This window comes from Dromiciops gliroides, chromosome 3 (genome assembly GCF_019393635.1).
Source record: "Dromiciops gliroides isolate mDroGli1 chromosome 3, mDroGli1.pri, whole genome shotgun sequence".
Taxonomy (NCBI): Eukaryota; Metazoa; Chordata; class Mammalia; order Microbiotheria; family Microbiotheriidae; genus Dromiciops; species Dromiciops gliroides.
Window position 1 is genome coordinate 644,207,107 of NC_057863.1, and position 18,973 is coordinate 644,226,079.

The 18,973-nt window shown below is 45.2% G+C and overlaps 1 protein-coding gene across 1 annotated transcript; it reads right to left on the reverse strand.

The window, feature by feature from the left end:
• Window positions 1–9,173: 9,173 nt before the first annotated feature.
• LOC122745981 (cytochrome P450 2F2-like) lies at window positions 9,174–18,660 on the reverse strand. Its single transcript, XM_043991448.1, has 10 exons — window positions 18,536–18,660; window positions 18,014–18,186; window positions 17,068–17,230; window positions 16,360–16,509; window positions 15,890–16,050; window positions 15,237–15,413; window positions 14,966–15,107; window positions 11,554–11,741; window positions 11,134–11,275; window positions 9,174–9,444 (listed from the first exon to the last, which is right to left on the reverse strand). The coding sequence occupies exons 2-10, from the start codon at window positions 18,176–18,178 to the stop codon at window positions 9,263–9,265; spliced, it is 1,470 nt and encodes a 489-aa protein (XP_043847383.1). The 5' UTR covers window positions 18,179–18,186; window positions 18,536–18,660; the 3' UTR covers window positions 9,174–9,262.
• Between the last annotated feature and the right edge of the window lie 313 nt (window positions 18,661–18,973).

The following is an 18,973-nucleotide window of genomic DNA, read 5'->3' on the forward strand; positions in this document are numbered from 1 at the left end:
CATGCACATATACTTATGCACACAAAAGCATCCTGACCTCCGCTCCTTAGTTCTCTAGCTGGATAGCCATGCCGCGCTCTCAGGAAGAACATGATTCCCTAATAACACAAGACAAATTCTGCCACAGCCAGTAACTATGGAAGGAAATGGAACAATGTGTTCTGGAGATCAAAGGAGCTCAAGGTGCAGCCCAAGATGATCTACCCTGGAAACCTGAGCCTAGTCAGGATTGAAAAAAGATAATAAAAATTGTTCAGTGAAAAGGAGGCATTTGAAGCATTCCTTCAAAGAAAACAATACCTGAGCTGATTATTCTCTTTGCAAATACTTGACAACAGAGATGGAAAAAAGCCAAACCAATACAACAACCAAAGAAGGCAGACAAGAGAAAGGAAAGAGTTAACAACAAGACCAGCATAATGATAGTGATACCACCTAATACTTTTTTTTTTTGGTGAGGCAATTGGGGTTAAGTGACTTGCCCAGGGTCACACAGCTAGTAAGTGTCAAGTGTCTGAGGCCGGATTTGAACTCAGGTCCTCCTGACTCCAGGGCTGGTGCTCTACCCACTGGGCCACCCAGCCGCCCCGTCCTAATACTTCTTTGTAAAAATTGGTTAGTTGGTTGTTGTCCTTTCTTCTTGAAGCTGACCAAAATGACATCACTGTGTTAGAGTCAAGTTACCATGTGTCTGACTGTGACTCACCAGACCAATATGAGCTTGGAAGGATCTGCCACGGACTAAGCACAAATAGGCCATGTGAACATTTACAGTGGATTCTCTAAATTTTTGCAGCTCGTTTCTTTTGAACTGCTGCAATTCTGCACCTTCTTTGATGTGGGCATGCCCTGCTGGGCAGTCCTCCCACGTCACTCAATCAATTCTAAAGTTCTCCAGGGAAATTTTGAGAGTGTCTTTGTATTTCTTCTTCTGACAACCATGTGAGCACCTTCCTTGCATTTACCTTTACCTTTGTAAAAGGATCTTTTAGGTAAACATAGGTTTGGTATTTGAATAATGTGACCCATCTGTCAGACTTGCGCTCTCTGCAGCAGAGTTTGAATGCTTGGAAGTTCATCTTGAGAAAGGACTTCAGAGTCTGGTACCTTGTCCTGCCAGGTGATCTTCAGAATCTTCCTAAGACAATCCAAATGGAAACGATTCAGTTTTCTGGCATGGCGCTGGTAGACTATAGAACAATGAGGTCAGCATAACAGTTCTATAGACCTTCAGTCTGGTAGTCAGTCTAATACTGGAGGCTGTTAGGTGGTGCAGTGGATAGAGTACTGGCCCTGGAGTCAAGAGGACTTGAGTTCAAATCTCACCTCAGACACTTACTAGCTGTTTGACCCTGGGCAAGTCACTTAACCTCAATTGCTTTAAGCATACAGGACCATCTCCATTCGTCCTGATGTATACCTTGCCATTGGATCCAGATGGCTCTGGAGGAGAGAGTGAGGTTGGTGACCTTGCATAGCCCTTCCTCACTTAAATCCAATTCATGGAAAGTGATGACATCACCCCAATATCATGGTCCTCTTTTGAGAATGAAGGGCAAGGGGCAGCTAGTTGGCTCAGTGGATAAAGCATCGGCCCTGGATTCAGGAGGACCTGAGTTCAAATCTGGCCTCAGACACTTGACACTTACTAGCTGTGTGACCCTGGGCAAGTCACTTAACCCCCATTGTCCCACAAAAAAAGAAAAAGAGAATGAAGGACAAAAAACCAACAACAATACTGCCAAGGTAAATGAACTTATCCACAGTATTCAAAACTCCATGTGCTGTAACTGATGGTTTCACATATGGATGGTGTGGTGCTGGCTGATGGAGCACATATGGGTTTTTTTTGGTGTTAATTGTTAGGCCAAAATTAGTTTAAGCAGCAGAAAATCTATCCATACTTTGTTGCATCTCTGCCTCAGAGGCTGCATTAAACGTACAATCATCCACGAACAAAAAAAATCATGTACCAACTCTCTCTCTGCTTTAGTCTTGGCTTGTAGCCTTTTCAAGTTAAATAATTTAGCTGACCTTGATGCTGTTTTCCTCCTTGTTGAAGGCATCTGACAACATTGCTGAAAACATTATGCTAAAAAGTGTGGGAGTGAGGGGAAGCACACAGCCCTGCTTCACTCCATAGGTGAATGTTGTGCATCCATGGAGAGCATCCTGCCTTAGGAGAAGTGGAATCAGAGCTTCTGGGAGCACCTGAAGCCTGGAGGAGTGTTGGAGTATGGGCCCAGTGAGGTTTCATGGTAGCTGGAAAATAATGATAGTGGGGAGTGCAAAGGGGAATAGTAAATGACATAATCAAGGACGCAGGAAAATTCCTATCCTTTCTGTTTCCTGCAGGGGTTGACATTTCCAAGAGAGAGTCATAAGAGAAAAAAAGGGGACAGGGGACGAGATCTACAAGGCAGGAACAGAGAACCTCTTTCAAAAAGGGACCTCAAAGTAAGTACCTTAGAAGCTTTAATTCCATAAGGAATACGGAGACTACAGTAGGAATAAAATAAGCATAAGGACCATGAATAAAAGTCTAAAATAGAAAAGGAAGAAAAATAATGAAGAGAATGAGGGAAAGAAATCAATTTAAAGAAAAAGACAAAATGAATTAACCAATGCAAATTAAATAAACATTAAAATTAATAAACCAAATTGAAGGTGGATAGAAGGAGGATTTTTTCCCCTTTTTTTCATGGAAGAGAAGGAGGAATTTACCTGACTACTTAACTGAGAGGGGAAAAAAGGGGAGAATTAGATAACCAGGTAAAAGAAAGAAAGAAAAAAGAATTAATTGCTAAACTCCAAAACGAAGAAAGGAGTAGACACTAAGAATGGTAGACAGGCTCAAGGGTGAGGGGAAGAGAAGCTGTGGGAATGACTAGGGATTAAGCAAAAATAACTGATGAAACAAAGCACTATCTTTACAGAGGAAGAGGAACAAACAAAAAAATCATGATTTAGAAAGAAAAACAATATTAGAGAGAAACAGAGGAAAATATAAAACTAACTCTCATAATTCGAAATGTGAATGGATTAAAGAATCATTGTATGACCTGTTTTTGTATGACCCATGAGCCATATGGTCAAATAGGGTTGATAGTCTAAAAATAAATTTGTATTGTTTTGTAAAATGTAAACAACAACAACAAACAAAACAAACAACCCAACCCAAACATTTTTAGGTTTTGGGCCATACTAAAAAATGCAAGCAGTGAGCCAACAAATATTTATTAAGCACTTACAGGCACTGTGCTAAGCTTTGAGGATACAAAAAGAGGCAAAAGAAGCTCATAGTTTAATGAGGGAGACAACATACAAACAAATGTGTGCAAACAAAATAGATACAGGATATATTGTAAATAATCAACAAAGTGGGGGGCACTGGAATGAAGGGTGATTTGGAAAGGCTTCTGTAGAGGGCAGGATTTTAGCAGAAATTAAAGGAAGCCAAAGAAGCCAGGAGGCAGAGAAAATGGACATTTTGGTCATGGGGGAAAGTCAGAGGAAAGGCAAAAAAATTCAGAGATGGAGAGTTTTGTTGGAGGGATAGTAAGGAGACCAGTGCCACTGGATCAAAGAGTACATGATGGGGTTGTAAGATGTAAGAAGACTGGAAATGTGGGAAGGTGCCAGGTTATGAAGGACTTTGAATATAAAACAAAATTAAAATTTTATTTTATTTTATTTTATTTTTTGGTGAGGCAATTGGGGTTAAGTGACTTGCCTAGGGTCACACAGCTAGTGTTAAGTGTCTGAGGCTGGATTTGAACTCAGGTCCTCCTGACTCCAGGGCCAGTGCTCTATCCACTGCGCCACCAAGCTGCCTCTGAGGATTTTATATTTGATCCCAGAGGTGATAGGAATATAGGTATTCCTCTGACAAGAACTGCAATGAATCGATAACTCCCCTAGACCCATTTGGCCATTTTTGGATATTCAGCCATATGGACCAGACAAGATGTGTGTGTGTGTGTGTGTGTGTATGTGTGTGAGAGAGAGAGAGAGAGAGAGAGACAGACAGACAGACAGACACAGACACAGACACAGACACAGAAAGACAGAGAGAAGAAGAAGGAGGAAGAGGAGGAGGGGAAAGATATAGAGAGACAGAGACAGAGATGGAGACATAGGAGAGAGATAGAGAGAGGAAAGACAGATGGAGGAGGAGTTCAGAAAAGGTGGGGAAAGAGGAAAGAGAAAAGGAGAGAGGGAGGAGGGAGAGGGAAAAGGATATATAGACACAGAAACTGAAAAACAGAGAAGCAGAGACAGAGTCAGAGACAGAGACAGAGACACAGAGACAGGAAAATAGAGACAGACAGAGGAAGAGAGGCAGAGAGGAGGTGGCAGAGGTGGGGGAGCCAGAAGTGGAAGAGAGGAGAAAAAAAAGGAGAGAGAGAAGGGGAGAGAAAAGGAGAGAGGGAAGGGACAGAGAGAGTGACAGACAGATACATAAAAACATATAGAGATAGTGTAAGAAAGATGGAGATAGAGTCAGAGAGATAGAGGAGAGAAAAAAACAAACAGATGTAGAAAGACAGGGACACAGAGCTAGAAATAGAGACAAAGAGAGAAAGGAATGTAGAGAACTTGTTCAAGTCCAAGTCAGATCAGATTCAAGAGAGTCTGGAAACAAAGTATCTGGATCCCAAATTCATAAATAATTGAAATGAAATGATAGGACTCACATTTTTCTTTTTAACTTTTTGGAGGCAGTCAGGGTTAAGTCACTTGTACAGGGTCACGCAGTTAGTAAGTGTCTGAAGTCAAATTTGAACTCAGGTCCTCCTGACTCCAGGGCTGGTGCTCTGTCTGTTGTGCCATCTAGCTGCCCCTTGACTTGCATTTTTATACAACAGAACAAAATTCAGTCTGTTCTAAGACCACAGTTGTTTGACTCTGAGATTTTTCAGTAGCTTTACTTCATTCTGGAAGTTCTTGAAACTGTAGAATAGACTGCTTGGAGTTAACACATCTTGGACCAACTTTTCCTTTCTATTTGATTAATAGTCTGTCTTCAGGTTGTAATTTTAATGTAAATCCTACAATATAGGGTCATTTCTGTTGTTGTTTGTCCTTCTTTCTCAAAGAGGACCATGACATCAGGAGGCGATGTCATGGCTTGCAGTGAATTGGATTTAAGTGGGGCAAGGCTGTGCAAGGTCACCAACTTCACTTTCTCCTCCAGAGCCATCTGGGTCTGGTGTCGAGCTATATATCAGGATGACTGGAGATAGCCCCAGATGCTTTTTGTCTGTTTGTTTGTTTGCGTTTGTTTTGTTTTTGTGAGGCAATTGGGGTTAAGTGACTTGCCCAGGGTCACACAGCTAGTAATTGTTAAGTGTCTGAGGCTGGATCTGAACTCAGGTCCTCCTGACTCCAGGGCCAGTGCTCTATCCACTGCGCCACCTAGCTGCCCCTGGCCCGGATGTTTAAGGCAGTTGGGGTTAAGTGACTTGCCCAGGGTCACACAACTAGTAAGTGTCTGAGGTGAGCAGCTAGGGGGTGCAGTGGATAGAGCACTGGCTCTGGAGTTGAGGATCTGAGTTCAGGGTAATTTCTTTTTTCTTTTTTTTTTTTTTTTTTTTTTTAGTGAGGCAATTGGGGTTAAGTGACTTGCCCAGGGTCACACAGCTAGTAAGTGTTAAGTGTCTGAGGCAGGATTTGAACTCAGGTCCTCCTGACTCCAGGGCTGGTGCTCTATCCACTGCGCCACCTAGCTGCCCCCATCAGGGTAATTTCTAAAACTTTCTGGAAAGATCTCAGCAAGGGTATATAAGCCCAGATGTTTTGTGTTGGACCAGGACACTTGGTTGATAAAAAGGGATCTCTTTATGGGGCAACTGTCTTCCAAACAGCTGTTTAACTAATACAAATATAAACTATGTTGAGTCACTCAGTCTATTTGCTTTGACAACAGCAAGTGAGGGTGGGCTATCCTCCTCCTTGGTTTTGTCTTGGTATCTTCTTAAGTTGGCATCTTGGTAGCCAAGGAACTGCCACCTTCCGAAGCCATGCAAAGGGAAGAGAAGAAAAGAGGCAGTGCCTGTAGTGGAGAATTCTGATTGCCAACTAGTGGGCAGCAGAGAGATAGGAAGAGAGGTCAAGAAATGAGTTCCAGAAATCCTATCACCTGCCTCCACTCAAGCTTGGCCACATCCTTTCAGTTTTGTACCCTATTGTTGGGCCCGAAGGCTATATCCCAGCTTCAGAGACTAAGACAGGTAGAAACATACACATATATATGGAGAGGGAGGGTGGAAAGGAGGGAGGGAGGGAGAGAGAGAGACAGAGACAGAGAGAGACAGAGAGACAGAGAGACAGAGAAAGGCAAAGAGAGACACAGAGAGATGGAGACAGAAAGAGACAGAAACAGAGTCAGAGAGGCAGAGAAAGAGACAGAGAGAGAGAGAGAGAGATGGAGAGAGAGAGAGAGAGAGAGAGAGAGAGAGAGAGAGAGAGAGAGAGAGAAAGGACAAGAATGAGGGACTCTTCTTTCTTCGATTAATGTAATCAGTGTTAGAGGATGATGAAATGTTAAATTGGTAATCAGGATGGTTCATACCCTTTAGTTCCTTTCCAAGGTGTGGACAGCTTTGATTGGGTCAAGATGAGAATAGGCAGTTAACCAAACAAACTAACCACACCTATAGAGTCTTAAGTAGCTGGAGAGTGCCAGTGGAATTCAGTCTAGCAGTTATATGAACAAAGGGTGGAAAACTCCAAGCTTGGGAGCCCCTTGAAGAGTGAGACCCTTGTGCTTGTACCAGAAGGGAGTGGAGATTAGGGCAATGCTCCTGTGACCATGCTATCAAAGAGACTGGACCAATAGGAAACAGTGCATCTGGTCATCCATCTGAGAGCAGAGGGAGACAGGAGAGAATGATGACTATGGAGTCTAGAAAGCAATGGATCCTAGGATCTCAGCCAAGAGTTATACCAGATGGAGACTTCAAGTGGACTTTACCAAGGGAAAAAAAAGACTTCCCATCACCAGGAACTCTGAGGAACATCCTTGATACAAATATTCCCTACATGTGTGCCTTACTACCTTTGTAGTTTAAATTTGAACCCACTCTTTTCAGGGACCCTGTATGCACAGGGAGAGTGTGAGTCCTTAGTTTGAGGTGCGTGATTGTGCCAACTATTCTTAGCACAGTTCCTGACATGGTAAGTGCTTAATAAATATTTATTTACTTATTCGTTTACCATATACTTTTTCGGGGGGGGGGCGAGGCAATGAGGGTTAAGTGACTTGCCCAGGGTCACACAGCTAGTAAGTGGCAAGTGTCTGAGGCTGGATTTGAACTCAGGTCCTCCTGAATCCAGGGCTGGTGCTTTATCTACTGTGCCACCTAGCTGCCCCTGCCAGGACCATTCTAACGTCTCCTTTGGGCAGGGGGTAGAGGCCAACCTTCTGTCCACTCAGGCAGTGTCGGAGAGGTGAGCTTGGACCCTGGAGCACCTGGCTGCTTCTGCTGCTACTTTGTGACCCCCTCTACCCCCCCAGCACGTGACTAAACAAACAGTGATTCTGAGATGAATGCTGTCTAACTTTGGAGGCAACCTGTGAGTTTGAGAAGTCTGGAGATCTTGGGTCCTTTAATCAAAGCCAACTGGCAACATGGGGAGAGATTTTAGACTATTTTAGACAATTGGTAAAGATGACAAGAAGGCTCCCTCATTAATATACCCCCTGACTAGGCTTACCAGAAGACGCGAACCTAGAGAGAATTATTTAGATAGTACAGAGTGGAAATGAAATATAAAATGCTTATTCAGCAGTTCCACATCATGTCTTTTTTGTCCCCCCACATCATGCTTAATGATAAATATTGCACCCCTAGGAGAGTATAAAAGTAGTTATAAGTTGCTGTATGCTATTTTAAGTCTTGGTCAATGGGAATCTCGTGTTTAACATTTCTTTTGTGTGGAGGGAATAAAGAGCTGTCCAATACCTGATTTGTAATGTACTTTGAGTACTTTTCCATTTCTCTTTTGTGAAGATCTCAGACATGAGACAAAACCTAAGTTTTAAGTAATTTCCCTCTGGGCACTGAAATGGGGCATGAGGTGAAGAGTGTGAGACAAAAGAGCCTGACCTCCTTTTTTTTTTGAGATGGTCAGGCTCCCCCAGGGTGGTTAGGTGGTAAAGTGTATAGAGTGCGAGTATGGAGTCAAGAAGACCTGAGTTCAAATATGGTCTCAGATACTTCCTAGCTGTGTGACCCTGGGTAAGTCTCTCAACCCTGTTTGCCTCAGTTTCTCATCTGTAAAATGAGCTGGAGAAGGAAATAGCAAACCTCCAGCATCCTTGCCAAGAGAACCCTAAATGGGGTCACAGAGAGTCAGACATGACTGAAATGACTCATCAATAACAAGAGACTCCCTCAGGACTGAACCCCCTCACCACTCATGTACAGGGCCAGAGCTGAGTGGGGCCCTTTAATGCAGAAGGAGAGGGCTTATTTAGCACTTGAGCCCCCTTAGTCTTGCAACAGTTATTCCTAGATTGGAATCTTTTCAGGCTAGGGTGTGTTATAGCCTCTACCTGGCAAGGGGTTGGATGGAGGGGGCTTCCCTGCTCTCAAAGACTAGAAGGGACCTAGGCCTTCTTTGGAGATTGGGGGGTGGGGGTGCAGGACCTTTGATCCCAGGCTTGTATCCTCTCTAGAGGTAAATGAAAGGCACCTCAAAGCCAGGGAGGTTTGCTACCAGTTCCTGAAAATCAGGAATTTTAGGACAGAGGGTTTAAAGTAGGAAGTCTAGGGGGGAAGGAGGTAAGGGAAGTCAGATCCAAGCAGACTTTTGTGGTTTGTTGGAACTCAGACCCCCTGAAATGATTTCAGAGGGAATGTAGATTTTTTTTTTGTGTTTTTGTTTGTTTTTGTTTGTTTTGCAGGCAATGGGGGTTAAGTGATTTGCCCAGGGTCACACAGCTAGTAAGTGTCAAGTGTCTGAGGCTAGATTTGAACTCAGGTCCTCCTGAATCCAGGGCCGGTGCTCTATCCACTGTGTGGGTCGTTTCTTTTGGAGACCCATGTGTGGGAGGGGGTGCCACTGAGACCGCATAAAGCTTACTTCAGAATTGCGTGTTCTGCTGCTTCTCTCCACCACCATTCGCTCCTACCCCCCTCCTCCTTTCTCCAATGAGTAACCCACTCTTTGCTCTAACTGTGGGGTTTTATTGGATGAGAGACACAAGAGCTGGTGAGGTGGGGGAGGTGTGTGTGACAGCACCTTGGACAGGGGCTCAACGGACTTTCAGGCGGAGCTCATAGGGTGGGGACACATTGCCCAGGCCTGTGGACTTGGGGGAGAGGTCTATCTCTTCAGGCTTCTTCATAGTACATAGGGTGAAATTCTGTAGGATGGTGGTGAGGAAGAGGAAGATCTCCATGCGAGCCAGGCCTGCCCCGAGGCAGATGCGTTTTCCTGTGGGCACCAGGTATTGTCTATCAGTGACACTCCTTACCTGCCCCTTGGAATCCCTCCTAGTCTTTTTTCCCAGATTCTTCATCTTCTTCCCCCCAAGTGACCTTTATACCCTTCTCTCTATCTTGTCTGCCATCTGCCACCTCTGTGACTGAGGACAAATTGCTTTGTCAGTCCACTTCTCTGTTAGCCCAATGAAAGGGATCAGACTGAATATTTACGTTAGCCGGGCTTCCAGTCAAGCCTGTCATATTTTGCTTGACTCTCCCAGTTGAGGGAGAATACTGATGCAGTGCTGTGTGTCTGTATCAGGGGAAGAATTGGTTTAAGAAGCTTGAAGAGGAGAGACATTCTTCATGCCCCCTTGGAGAGAGAACACACATCACCCCAGCTCCAGACACATAGGGAAAGACTTTGGAAGTTATGGCCACATAATGAAAGCGGGTTCCTGATTTCTAGCCTCCTGAAAGATTGGGGGAATTGCTCCTCATTTAAGATCAGAGCATCCTTTTCTTGGCTTGAGCTGTCAGTCAGTAAATATTACCTAAATACCTACTATGTGCCAGGCACTCTGCTAAGATCTTGGGCTAAGTTATCTTGCTCTCAGTGGGAGAGCTCGTTTACGATATATATTTTTTTTGTTTATTCTAACCTGCTTAACTTCCTTAGATTCTGCTTTCTGAGTGGGGTGACTTATTATTTCACTATTTGCAATGGTCTTTTGTGTAACTAACATTTGGCAGAAAGGAACCCAACTAACTGGTAAATGAAAACTGAAGGTTACCCTTCCCCCTTTGAGGGATTGCTGCCAGGAAAGTGGCTTGGTTCTGGACCTTTGTGCTCCTAGACCAACAATATTTAAGGAGGAAGATAGATAGAATTCTAGTCTAGTATGGCTTCCTATCCCAAGACTGGAGGAAAGTACTTCTGTGCCTGGGTGTGCTCTGGGGCTTACCTGCCCTTCTCCTCCCACCTATCTATCATTACCTCTCCTTGAACCCATGGGATGTCCCATGTGGATATACGTGTCCAATGTGGGCAACGTACAGCTTAAATTTAAATCTTCTTCTTCCTTTGATAATAATAGTGACTCACATTTTTTTTTTTTTTAGTGAGGCAATTAGGGTTAAGTGACTTGCCCAGGGTCACACAGCTAGTAAGTGTTAAGTGTCTGAGGCCGGATTTGAACTCAGGTACTCCTGACTCCAGGGCCGGTGCTCTATCCACTGCACCACCTAGCTGTCCCATGACTCACATTTATAAAACACTTTGAATCTTTCTTTCTTTTTTTTTTTTTTGGTGAGGCAATGGGGGTTAGGTGACTTGCCCAGGGTCACACAGCTAGTAAGTGTCAAGTGTCTGAGGCCGGATTTGAACTCAGGTCCCCCTGATTCCAGGGCTGGTGCTCTATCCACTGTGCCACCTAGCTGCCCCACTTTGAATCTTTCAAAGCACTTTTTCTAACCCTCTCTCTGAGCTGATAAAAATAACAGAGGAGGAAACTGAGGTTCAGGGGGCTTTCCAGTTCTCTGAAGTTACATATTTAGATTATTCTGTGATTCCCTTTCCTCCACCCCCCTTCCCTAGAGATCCTCTTGTCCTTTGTCTGGTTCTTTGTTTTTCCCCAATCCCTCCTGCCCCTTCCTCACCACTTCTGCCACCATCACCCATCCCAGCCCCTGTTCAAACCTAGGGCAAAGGGCATGAAGGCTTCATTGTTTTGGAAGGCCCCCTTATCATCCAGGAAGTTGTTTGGGTTGAAATTTTCTGGGTCCTTGAACTGGGTTGGGTCCCGGTGTGCAGAGATCAGTAATGGAAGGATGGCGGTACCCTGTGGGTAGGGTGTAGATATTGTAAACCCTAGCAGATCCAGACTAGTTTGAGACATCAGATGCACTAAGGCACTCCCATTCAGAGTGGGTGGGGCTTGGGGGACTTTTGGGAATTAGAGCACAGGGCTTTTCCCCTTCCCTCAGAAAACCAACTACCAAAAGATCTAGCTATTTGTGATCCCTGGATGCCAGACTCTGCCATATTGCCAACTTAGCCTCTGTCTGGTCAGCCCTCTTCTCCCCTTCCACAAATAGAGAACTTGTTTGAGCTGGGCACCTTGAGTAGGAAGTGGCCACGAAAGTGGGTGTCCTGGGTGAGAACATGGGGAAGACCCATGGGCACCACACTGATGAAACGTTGGATCTCATGGATGGCAGCGTTGGTGTAGGGTAGATGCGCTCTGTCTTGCAGGGAGGGAGGCCGTTCTCGACCCACCATCGTGTCAATCTCCTCCTGGATCTTCTCTGGGAAAGTGGAGGGAGAAGGAGGAGGGAAGGGAACAAGTACTTATTAAGTGTCTACCATGTGCCAAGCACTGTGCTAAATGCTTTACAAATATTCTCTCATATGATCCTCACAACAATCCTGGGCAAATAGGTGCTAATATTAGCCCCATTTTTACAGTTGAGGAAACTGAGGTTAATAGAGATTAAGTACTCTGTCCAGGATCATAAAGCCAGAAAGTATCTGAGGCCATATTTGAACTCAGGTCTTCCTTGACTCCAGTTCCAGAGCTCTATCCACTGAGACATCAAGCTACTTTGAGAGTGCAGAGTTTTGAAATTGAGCAACTGGGAGATGCTAGAGCCCAATTGTCCTACTCAGTTTTCCTATTTCAAAGATATATAAATAACTGATTCAAATATGAAAGAATAAGAGCCATTTCTCAATAAATAAATGGTCAAAGTATATCAAAAGACAATTTTCAGAGGAATAAATTCAAGCTATCAATAATCATATAGAAAAGTGCTCAAAAGTTCTAGCAATTAGATAAATAGAAATTAAAGGTTCCAGTTCATATTTCTCCAATTGGTAAAGATGACAAAACCAGAAATGACACATGCTAGAAGGGTTGTAGAAAAATAGGTACATTGATGCACTATTGGTTGGATTGTGAATTGGTCCAATTGTTCTGGAAAGCAATTTGGAACTTCTTACTAAACAAAACGACTAAATTATGCACACCCTTGAACCTAGCAGTACAGCTATTAGTCATATATCCCAGGGAGATGAGAGAGGAAAAAGACTCACATATACAAAAAAATGTGTGTAGCAGCTCTTTCTGTAGCAGGTTGGAAAGAACTGGAAACTGATGGAAAACTCATCTATTAGGGAGTGGCTGGACAAATTTTGGTATATGAACACAACGGACTATTATTATGCCACAAGAAAGAACAAAATGGACTCTTTCAGTGAAACTGCGGAAGAGCTGTATTAACTGATGCAAAGTAAAGTGAAAAGAGCTAGGAGAACAATTTATATAATAGCAAATATTATAAAGGAAAACAATTTTGAAAGACTTTAGAACTACAATTAACACAATGATCAACCATAATTCAGAGGACCAAAGATGAAGTGTGTAACAACCCACCTCCTGATTAAAAAACAATGGACTAAGGGGCAGCTAGGTGGCATAGTGGATAGAGCACTGGCCCTGGAGTCAGGAGGACCTGAGTTCAAATCCAGCCTCAGACACTTGACACTTACTAGCTGTGTGACCCTGGGCAAGTCACTTAACCCCAATTGCCTCACCAAAACAAAAAACAAAACAAAAACAGAGATAAAAACAATGGACTAAAATGCAGATGGAGCCACATATTTTTGGGCATGGCCCATGAAGGAACTTACTTTACTTGATTATATGTATTGGTTATGAAGCTTTCTTTGTCTTTTCTTTTTTGTTCAGTTGAGGTGAGAAGCAGGAGGGAGAGGAAAAAATGCTTGTTATTAAAAAAAAGTTTTTTAGAAAAGGGCTGTAGCAGAAAAAAACTTCAAGACTTGAAACCAAAACAGTATCGGTAGATTCTGCTCCTATACTGAAAAGTTAACACCTCGGCCAGGGACTCTAATTAAAGCTAGAAGCAGAGAATAGCTCCACAATCTCAGATTATGCCTGGTAGAACACCTAAGAGTGACTAGCAGCAGCCATGCACCAGGGAAGCAATGGGGGAATTGGAAAGGGAAGGGATTAAACATTTTTATGGTGCTTATGCTATGCCAAGGACTGTGCTAAATGCTTTACAATTATTATCTCATTTGATCCACAAAAACCCTGGGATGTGGGTGGTATTATCTATCTATCTATCTATCTATCTATCTATCTATCTATCTATCTATCTATCTATCTATCTATCTATCTATCTATCTATCTATCTATCTATCTATGCAGGGCAATGGGGGTTGTGACTTGCCCAGGGTCACACAGCTAGTAAATGTCAAGTGTCTGAAGCCAGATTTGAACTCAGGTACTCCTGAATCCAGGGCCAGTGCTTTATTCTCTGCACCACCCTGATTCCCGGTGGGTGGTATTATTTTCCCCATTTGAGGAAATTGAGGCAAACCAGAGGTTAAGCGATTTGCCCAGGTAGTAAGTGTCTGAGATAAAATTTGAACTCAGGTCTTCCTGACTCCAGGCCTATCCACTAAGCCACTTAGATGAGATGCAATGCTGAGCATCCCTTCAAAGGCATCATGTAGCAAAACCCAGGAGCAAATAAGGATCCAACCAAGGCTACATGCCTGGCAGAGACTGCATTCCACAGGACACCAGTCTGAAGCAGACCTGGTGGGAGAAGCAGGATGACATTATCAAGTTATCAGCAGCTGTACAGTGTCAAGAGTGATGAATTGATCTTCTGTGTGGGTGACCTAGCCAAATCTTCCCTAGCTACACATATTACTCAAGTGTGTTAACTTTTTTTTTCCTGATGAAAGATATATAGTTTCACGATCATGTGCCAAGTATAAGGAGAAAATGTTTCATAGCTACTTTTCTTAGCTTTTTAGTTCATTAAATGCCCCTGTTATGAAGTAATTGTGTCCTCTATCTATCTGGTAAACACATTGAAGGGGGTTCATGAACTATGGCTTTACTTGATTCTTTTTTTTTTTTTTTTTTTTGGTGAGGCAATTGGGGTTAAGTGACTTGGCCAGGGTCACACAGCTAGTAAGTGTTAAGTGTCTGAGGCCGGGTTTGAACTCAGGTACTCCTGACTCCAGGGCCAGCGCTCTATCCACTGTGCCACCTAGCTGCCCCATGAGCTATGGTTTTGAATGGATGCAGACATCTAAAATACCTTGAGCCTAGGCAGCCTTGTCTGGGAAACTCACTGTGTGGGTGGATGGGTGGAGTGTCCCTAGGCAACATACAGATGGCAGAACTGAGACCTATGAGGTTTGCGTACCTGCAGTGGTATAGGATAGGTGGTCTCAGGCTTTGGCAAGGGGTCCCTCTTGCTTTATAGAAGTGAATATCTCTTCCTAGACCTTCTCTGAAGAAGGTGGAAAGAGGAAGAGGAAAGTGCAAAGTGCTTGGACAGAATTCCCTTTTTCTTGCTCATAGGGTCCCCTGGATTATAGCGTTGAGATCTGGAAGGACCCCTAGAGACCATTCAGATCAATTCCCTTCTTTTTCAAGTGGCCAAATTAGGGCTCAACAATATGAAGTGCTTTGCCCAAGGTCACATACCTGTCACATGGGGATATTTGAGTAAGATCAGGAGTCCATAGTAGATGGTGGTGCTTGTGGTCTGAGTGCCACCAAAGAACAGGTTGTGGGTCGTCATCACCAGTGTCTCTTTGTTGAAGTGGCTCCCGGGCTCCTGCTTCTCCTAAGGCAGGAAAATGGGGCCATAGCTTGTGGGAGAATTGGCTATTTGGTGGAAGGTCTGGGCCCTTTTAACATTTTTTGTTGGGTATCTAGGGGAGAGGACTGGGAAGATGTGGGGAAGGGACCAAACCTTCTCCATTTGGTCCAGGAAGAAGTCAATGAAGTTTTGGGGCTCTTCAGGCTGTCTGTTCTCCTCATGTTTCTTGATCTCCTTAGAAATGAAAGCCTGTAACTTCTTGAAATTACTGAAGATGCGGTGATGGGGACCAGGGATCCAGTCCAGGAAGGAGGGGAAAATGTTGTACATCTGGGCAAGGGGATAAGAAGGAAAAGGATGAAGGGGGTGTGTGTTGTGGTGTGTGTGTGTGTGTATGTGTGGTGTGTGTGTATGGTGTGTGTGTGTATTTAGGGGTCACTGTACCAGATTCCGTGGGGGCCCCTCCTCCTGGCCAAATAAATCATTTCAGGGGCTTGATGGCATGGTGGATCGAAGATCTGGGTTTGAATCTCACATCAGATACTTACTAGTTACATGATCCTGGGCATTCTTTTGACCCCTCAGATTCTCTCCTTGGTCTCCCCTACCTCTCTTTAGGGGTCTTTCCTCCTCTTTCAAAAAGCTCTCCAGGATGTTTTGATCCTTGGATTTTTTCCCCTGCATCCACCCCCTCTGCCTACTCCGGCTAAGGTCTCCTTGTGCAAGCCACACACGATATCCTTGGGTTTTCAGGAGTGCCCAAGCTAGGACTCTGAGCAGGGGACTGAGATCTCACTATGGCTCACCTGGCCCCATTGGGAACTTAAGATTTGGAAGTTGTTGTTCAGCAAGTCCAGTAGGGTCCGGAAATCAGGGTCGTCATAAGCATATCGCTCCCCAAACACTACAGAGCAGATGACGTTGGCCACAGCATTGTGAATGTGGTAGAGGGGGTTAAATGGGGCTTCTGTGGGGAGGCAATGAGGGGAGGGGTCAGGACCCCCACCCCAACTGCTCTCTCATATCAAACCTGGCTCACCTCCCCTGACTCTTTTCCTTCCATATTCCCATGTCTCTCCACTTCTCTGTATCTGTCTTTCGTCTCTTTTTAGAACAGCTGTGCTTTGGCATGCACCTAGCTTCTCTTTCCCTGGGTGTCTCTGTGTTTCTGCCTCCCCCTCCCCCTCAGCTCCACTCCCAATGTCTCTTTGTGTCCCTGTCCCTGCCACCATGGCTGCCCCTTTCTGTCTTTGTCCCTGAGGTCTCAGGTCTGAACCTTTGGTGAGACTGAGCTCCTGAATGAGGGCAACTGCTTCATCTTGGATCCGTTCAGCAAGGCTCCGGCTGCCCAGCCCCAGCTTCTTCAGGGCTCCCACGGTAAAGGTTCGGAGTGTGTGCCAAAGGTGGCCATTGGAGAACAGGATTCCTGCACAAGGGAGAGGGGGAATAAGAGATAAGGAGAATAAGGAGCAGAGAGAGAAGACAGAGAAATGGGGACTGAGACAGAAGGCAGAGAGAGAGAGAGAGAGAGAGAGAGAGACATAGCTGGACACAGGAAACGGATATAGGGTACAGAGAGAGACAAGGGGAAGGAGAAAGGAGGGCAGAGACATTGAGGGCAGAGCCATGGGAGTGAGTAGAGACTCCAATATGGGAGACAGATAGATACAGGGAGCAATGGGGAGGGGGCCAGGAGTGAAGGCAGGGAAAGGGGAGGACAAAGATGGAGATCTGTACATGGCAAACACAGATGGAGGCAGAGTGGGGAGAAGAGCCCTAAGGGGAGCAGAGACATGAAGAACAGAGACTTGGAGAACTGTCACTAAGAGACAGTCACAGCAATGGAGATGTGAGTCATGAAGACCCGAGAGAGACAGTGATTAGTGGAGGGGGAACAGAGAGATGGAGGGAGAGACGAAGAACCGAAGCCAGGCCTCAGCATGAAGTGAGGCTGTGGCGCCGCCGCCCCCCCCCCCCCCACTACCTTTGCCTTGGGTGCAGCGCTCAAAAGAGGCCATGCCGCCGCGACCACCGAAGGCGTCTGCCTGCAGAAGCAGAGCTTCTCTGAGAGCACCCGCTCCACTCAGCACCACGAATGGCTGCGGGCCCAAGTGCACCGTGAACACAGACCCGTAGCGCCAGCTCAGCTGCAGGTGGGAGAGGGACCTGCGTCAGGCTCCCAGCTTACAGCCTCAAGGTCCTCGGCTTCCCTGCACCCAGGTCCCACAGCACATCTGGGAATCATATTCCAAGCACCCCCCCCCCCCAATTTGGGATTTTCTTGGCAGAGAAACTGGAGTGATTTGCCATTTCTTTCTCCAGCTCATTTACAGATGAGGAAACTGAGACGAACAGGGTCGAGTGACTTGCCCAGGGTCATACAGCTAGGAAGTGTCCGAGGCCAAATCTGAACTTAGGAAGATGAATCTTCCTGAATCCAGGGTCACTATGGTGCCCCCTAGTTGCTCAGGAACCAATCGACCCCAGATACCTCACTGTTGGGGACCTCAGCCCTCACTCTGTATCCTGGGTCCTCTGCTTACAACTTCAAGGCCCCAGAGCCAAGGCATCCCAGCCTAGTCCTTGACTCTCCCCACTAGTATGACCTCTAGGAAGCAACCCACATTCTGAGACAGTGGAGTTGGGGTCTTTTAGCCCCCCCCCCATCCTGGCTTCCAGGATCCGGCCTCATAGCTCCCCTAGGCTTGACTTCCCAATTCCTGCCCCCACTTGGATCTAGGTCTCCCAGTCCTAACATCTAGGACCCCCTAAATATCTCTTCTCCTTCTCTCTCTGCGGCCCTCAGTGTCTGCTTCCACTTCACCTAACTGGGTGTTTTCCCATGTTCTTTCAGATGAATCTATCCTCAAGCCCCCATTACCTGGGAACCCCTGCAATCCAGCTCCTGCCGTCCTGGTACCATGTCCTACCTCTATGAGTCGTTTGTCCATATTGGAAGGGCCGAGCTGTAGCAGGTTTCCCAGCACTGGTAGGGGTGTGGGGCCAGGGGGCAGCTGGCCCCGAGAGCCCTTTGGGCCCCTGCTGTGAAGGGCCAGAGCAAGGAGCAGGAGACAGAGCAGGAGCAGCAGCAGCATTGCAAGACCTGAGCCCACAGGTGTGTGTCAGAAGCAGCCCAGCCCTGCTTAATAAGGCTTTCCCTTGCCCAGCCTCCCGGTATAAAAAAGAGCCTCTGAGCCCAGTCCATGATATCCTGGGGCTCGTCTCAGACCCAGGGCCCCCTGGTCCCTTGGATTGGTTTAAAATTATATATTTTTAAAAAAATCTGCCTTCTCGCCTTCCCACCCCAAACCCAGGGACTCCTGAGGGCTAAAGAGAAACAAACTGTGTTACAAACACCTATCAAGATAAATCAATTAATCAAGACAAATTCCTACCCTGGAAAGGGTTCTAAAACAATATTTGTTTTTTTCTCTGTACTCTGAATCCTTTACCTTTCTTTGAGGAGGTAGGTAGCTTGTTTCTTCAATAGTTCTCTGGAATCATGGCTCGTCTTTATGCCAATCAGAATTCCTAAGTCTTTCAACATTGTTTATCTTTACCATGTGCTCTCTCTATCTCTCTCTCTCTCTGTCTCTGTCTGTCTCTCTCTCCCCCTCCCTCCCCCCTCTTTCTTTCCTCTCTTCTTCACTCTCTTCCTCTCTCATCTATCTATCTATCTATCTGATATGACACACATATATATGATATATACACACATATGATATCATAAACAAACTCCCAGCTTTCTTTGAAACCACCCCTTTCATAATTTCTTATAACACAATGGTATTTCATCATATTTATGCAACATAACTTGTTCATCCATTTTCTATTCATGGCTACCCCCTCAGATTCCCATTCTTTGTTACCTCAAAAGAACTATAAATAAT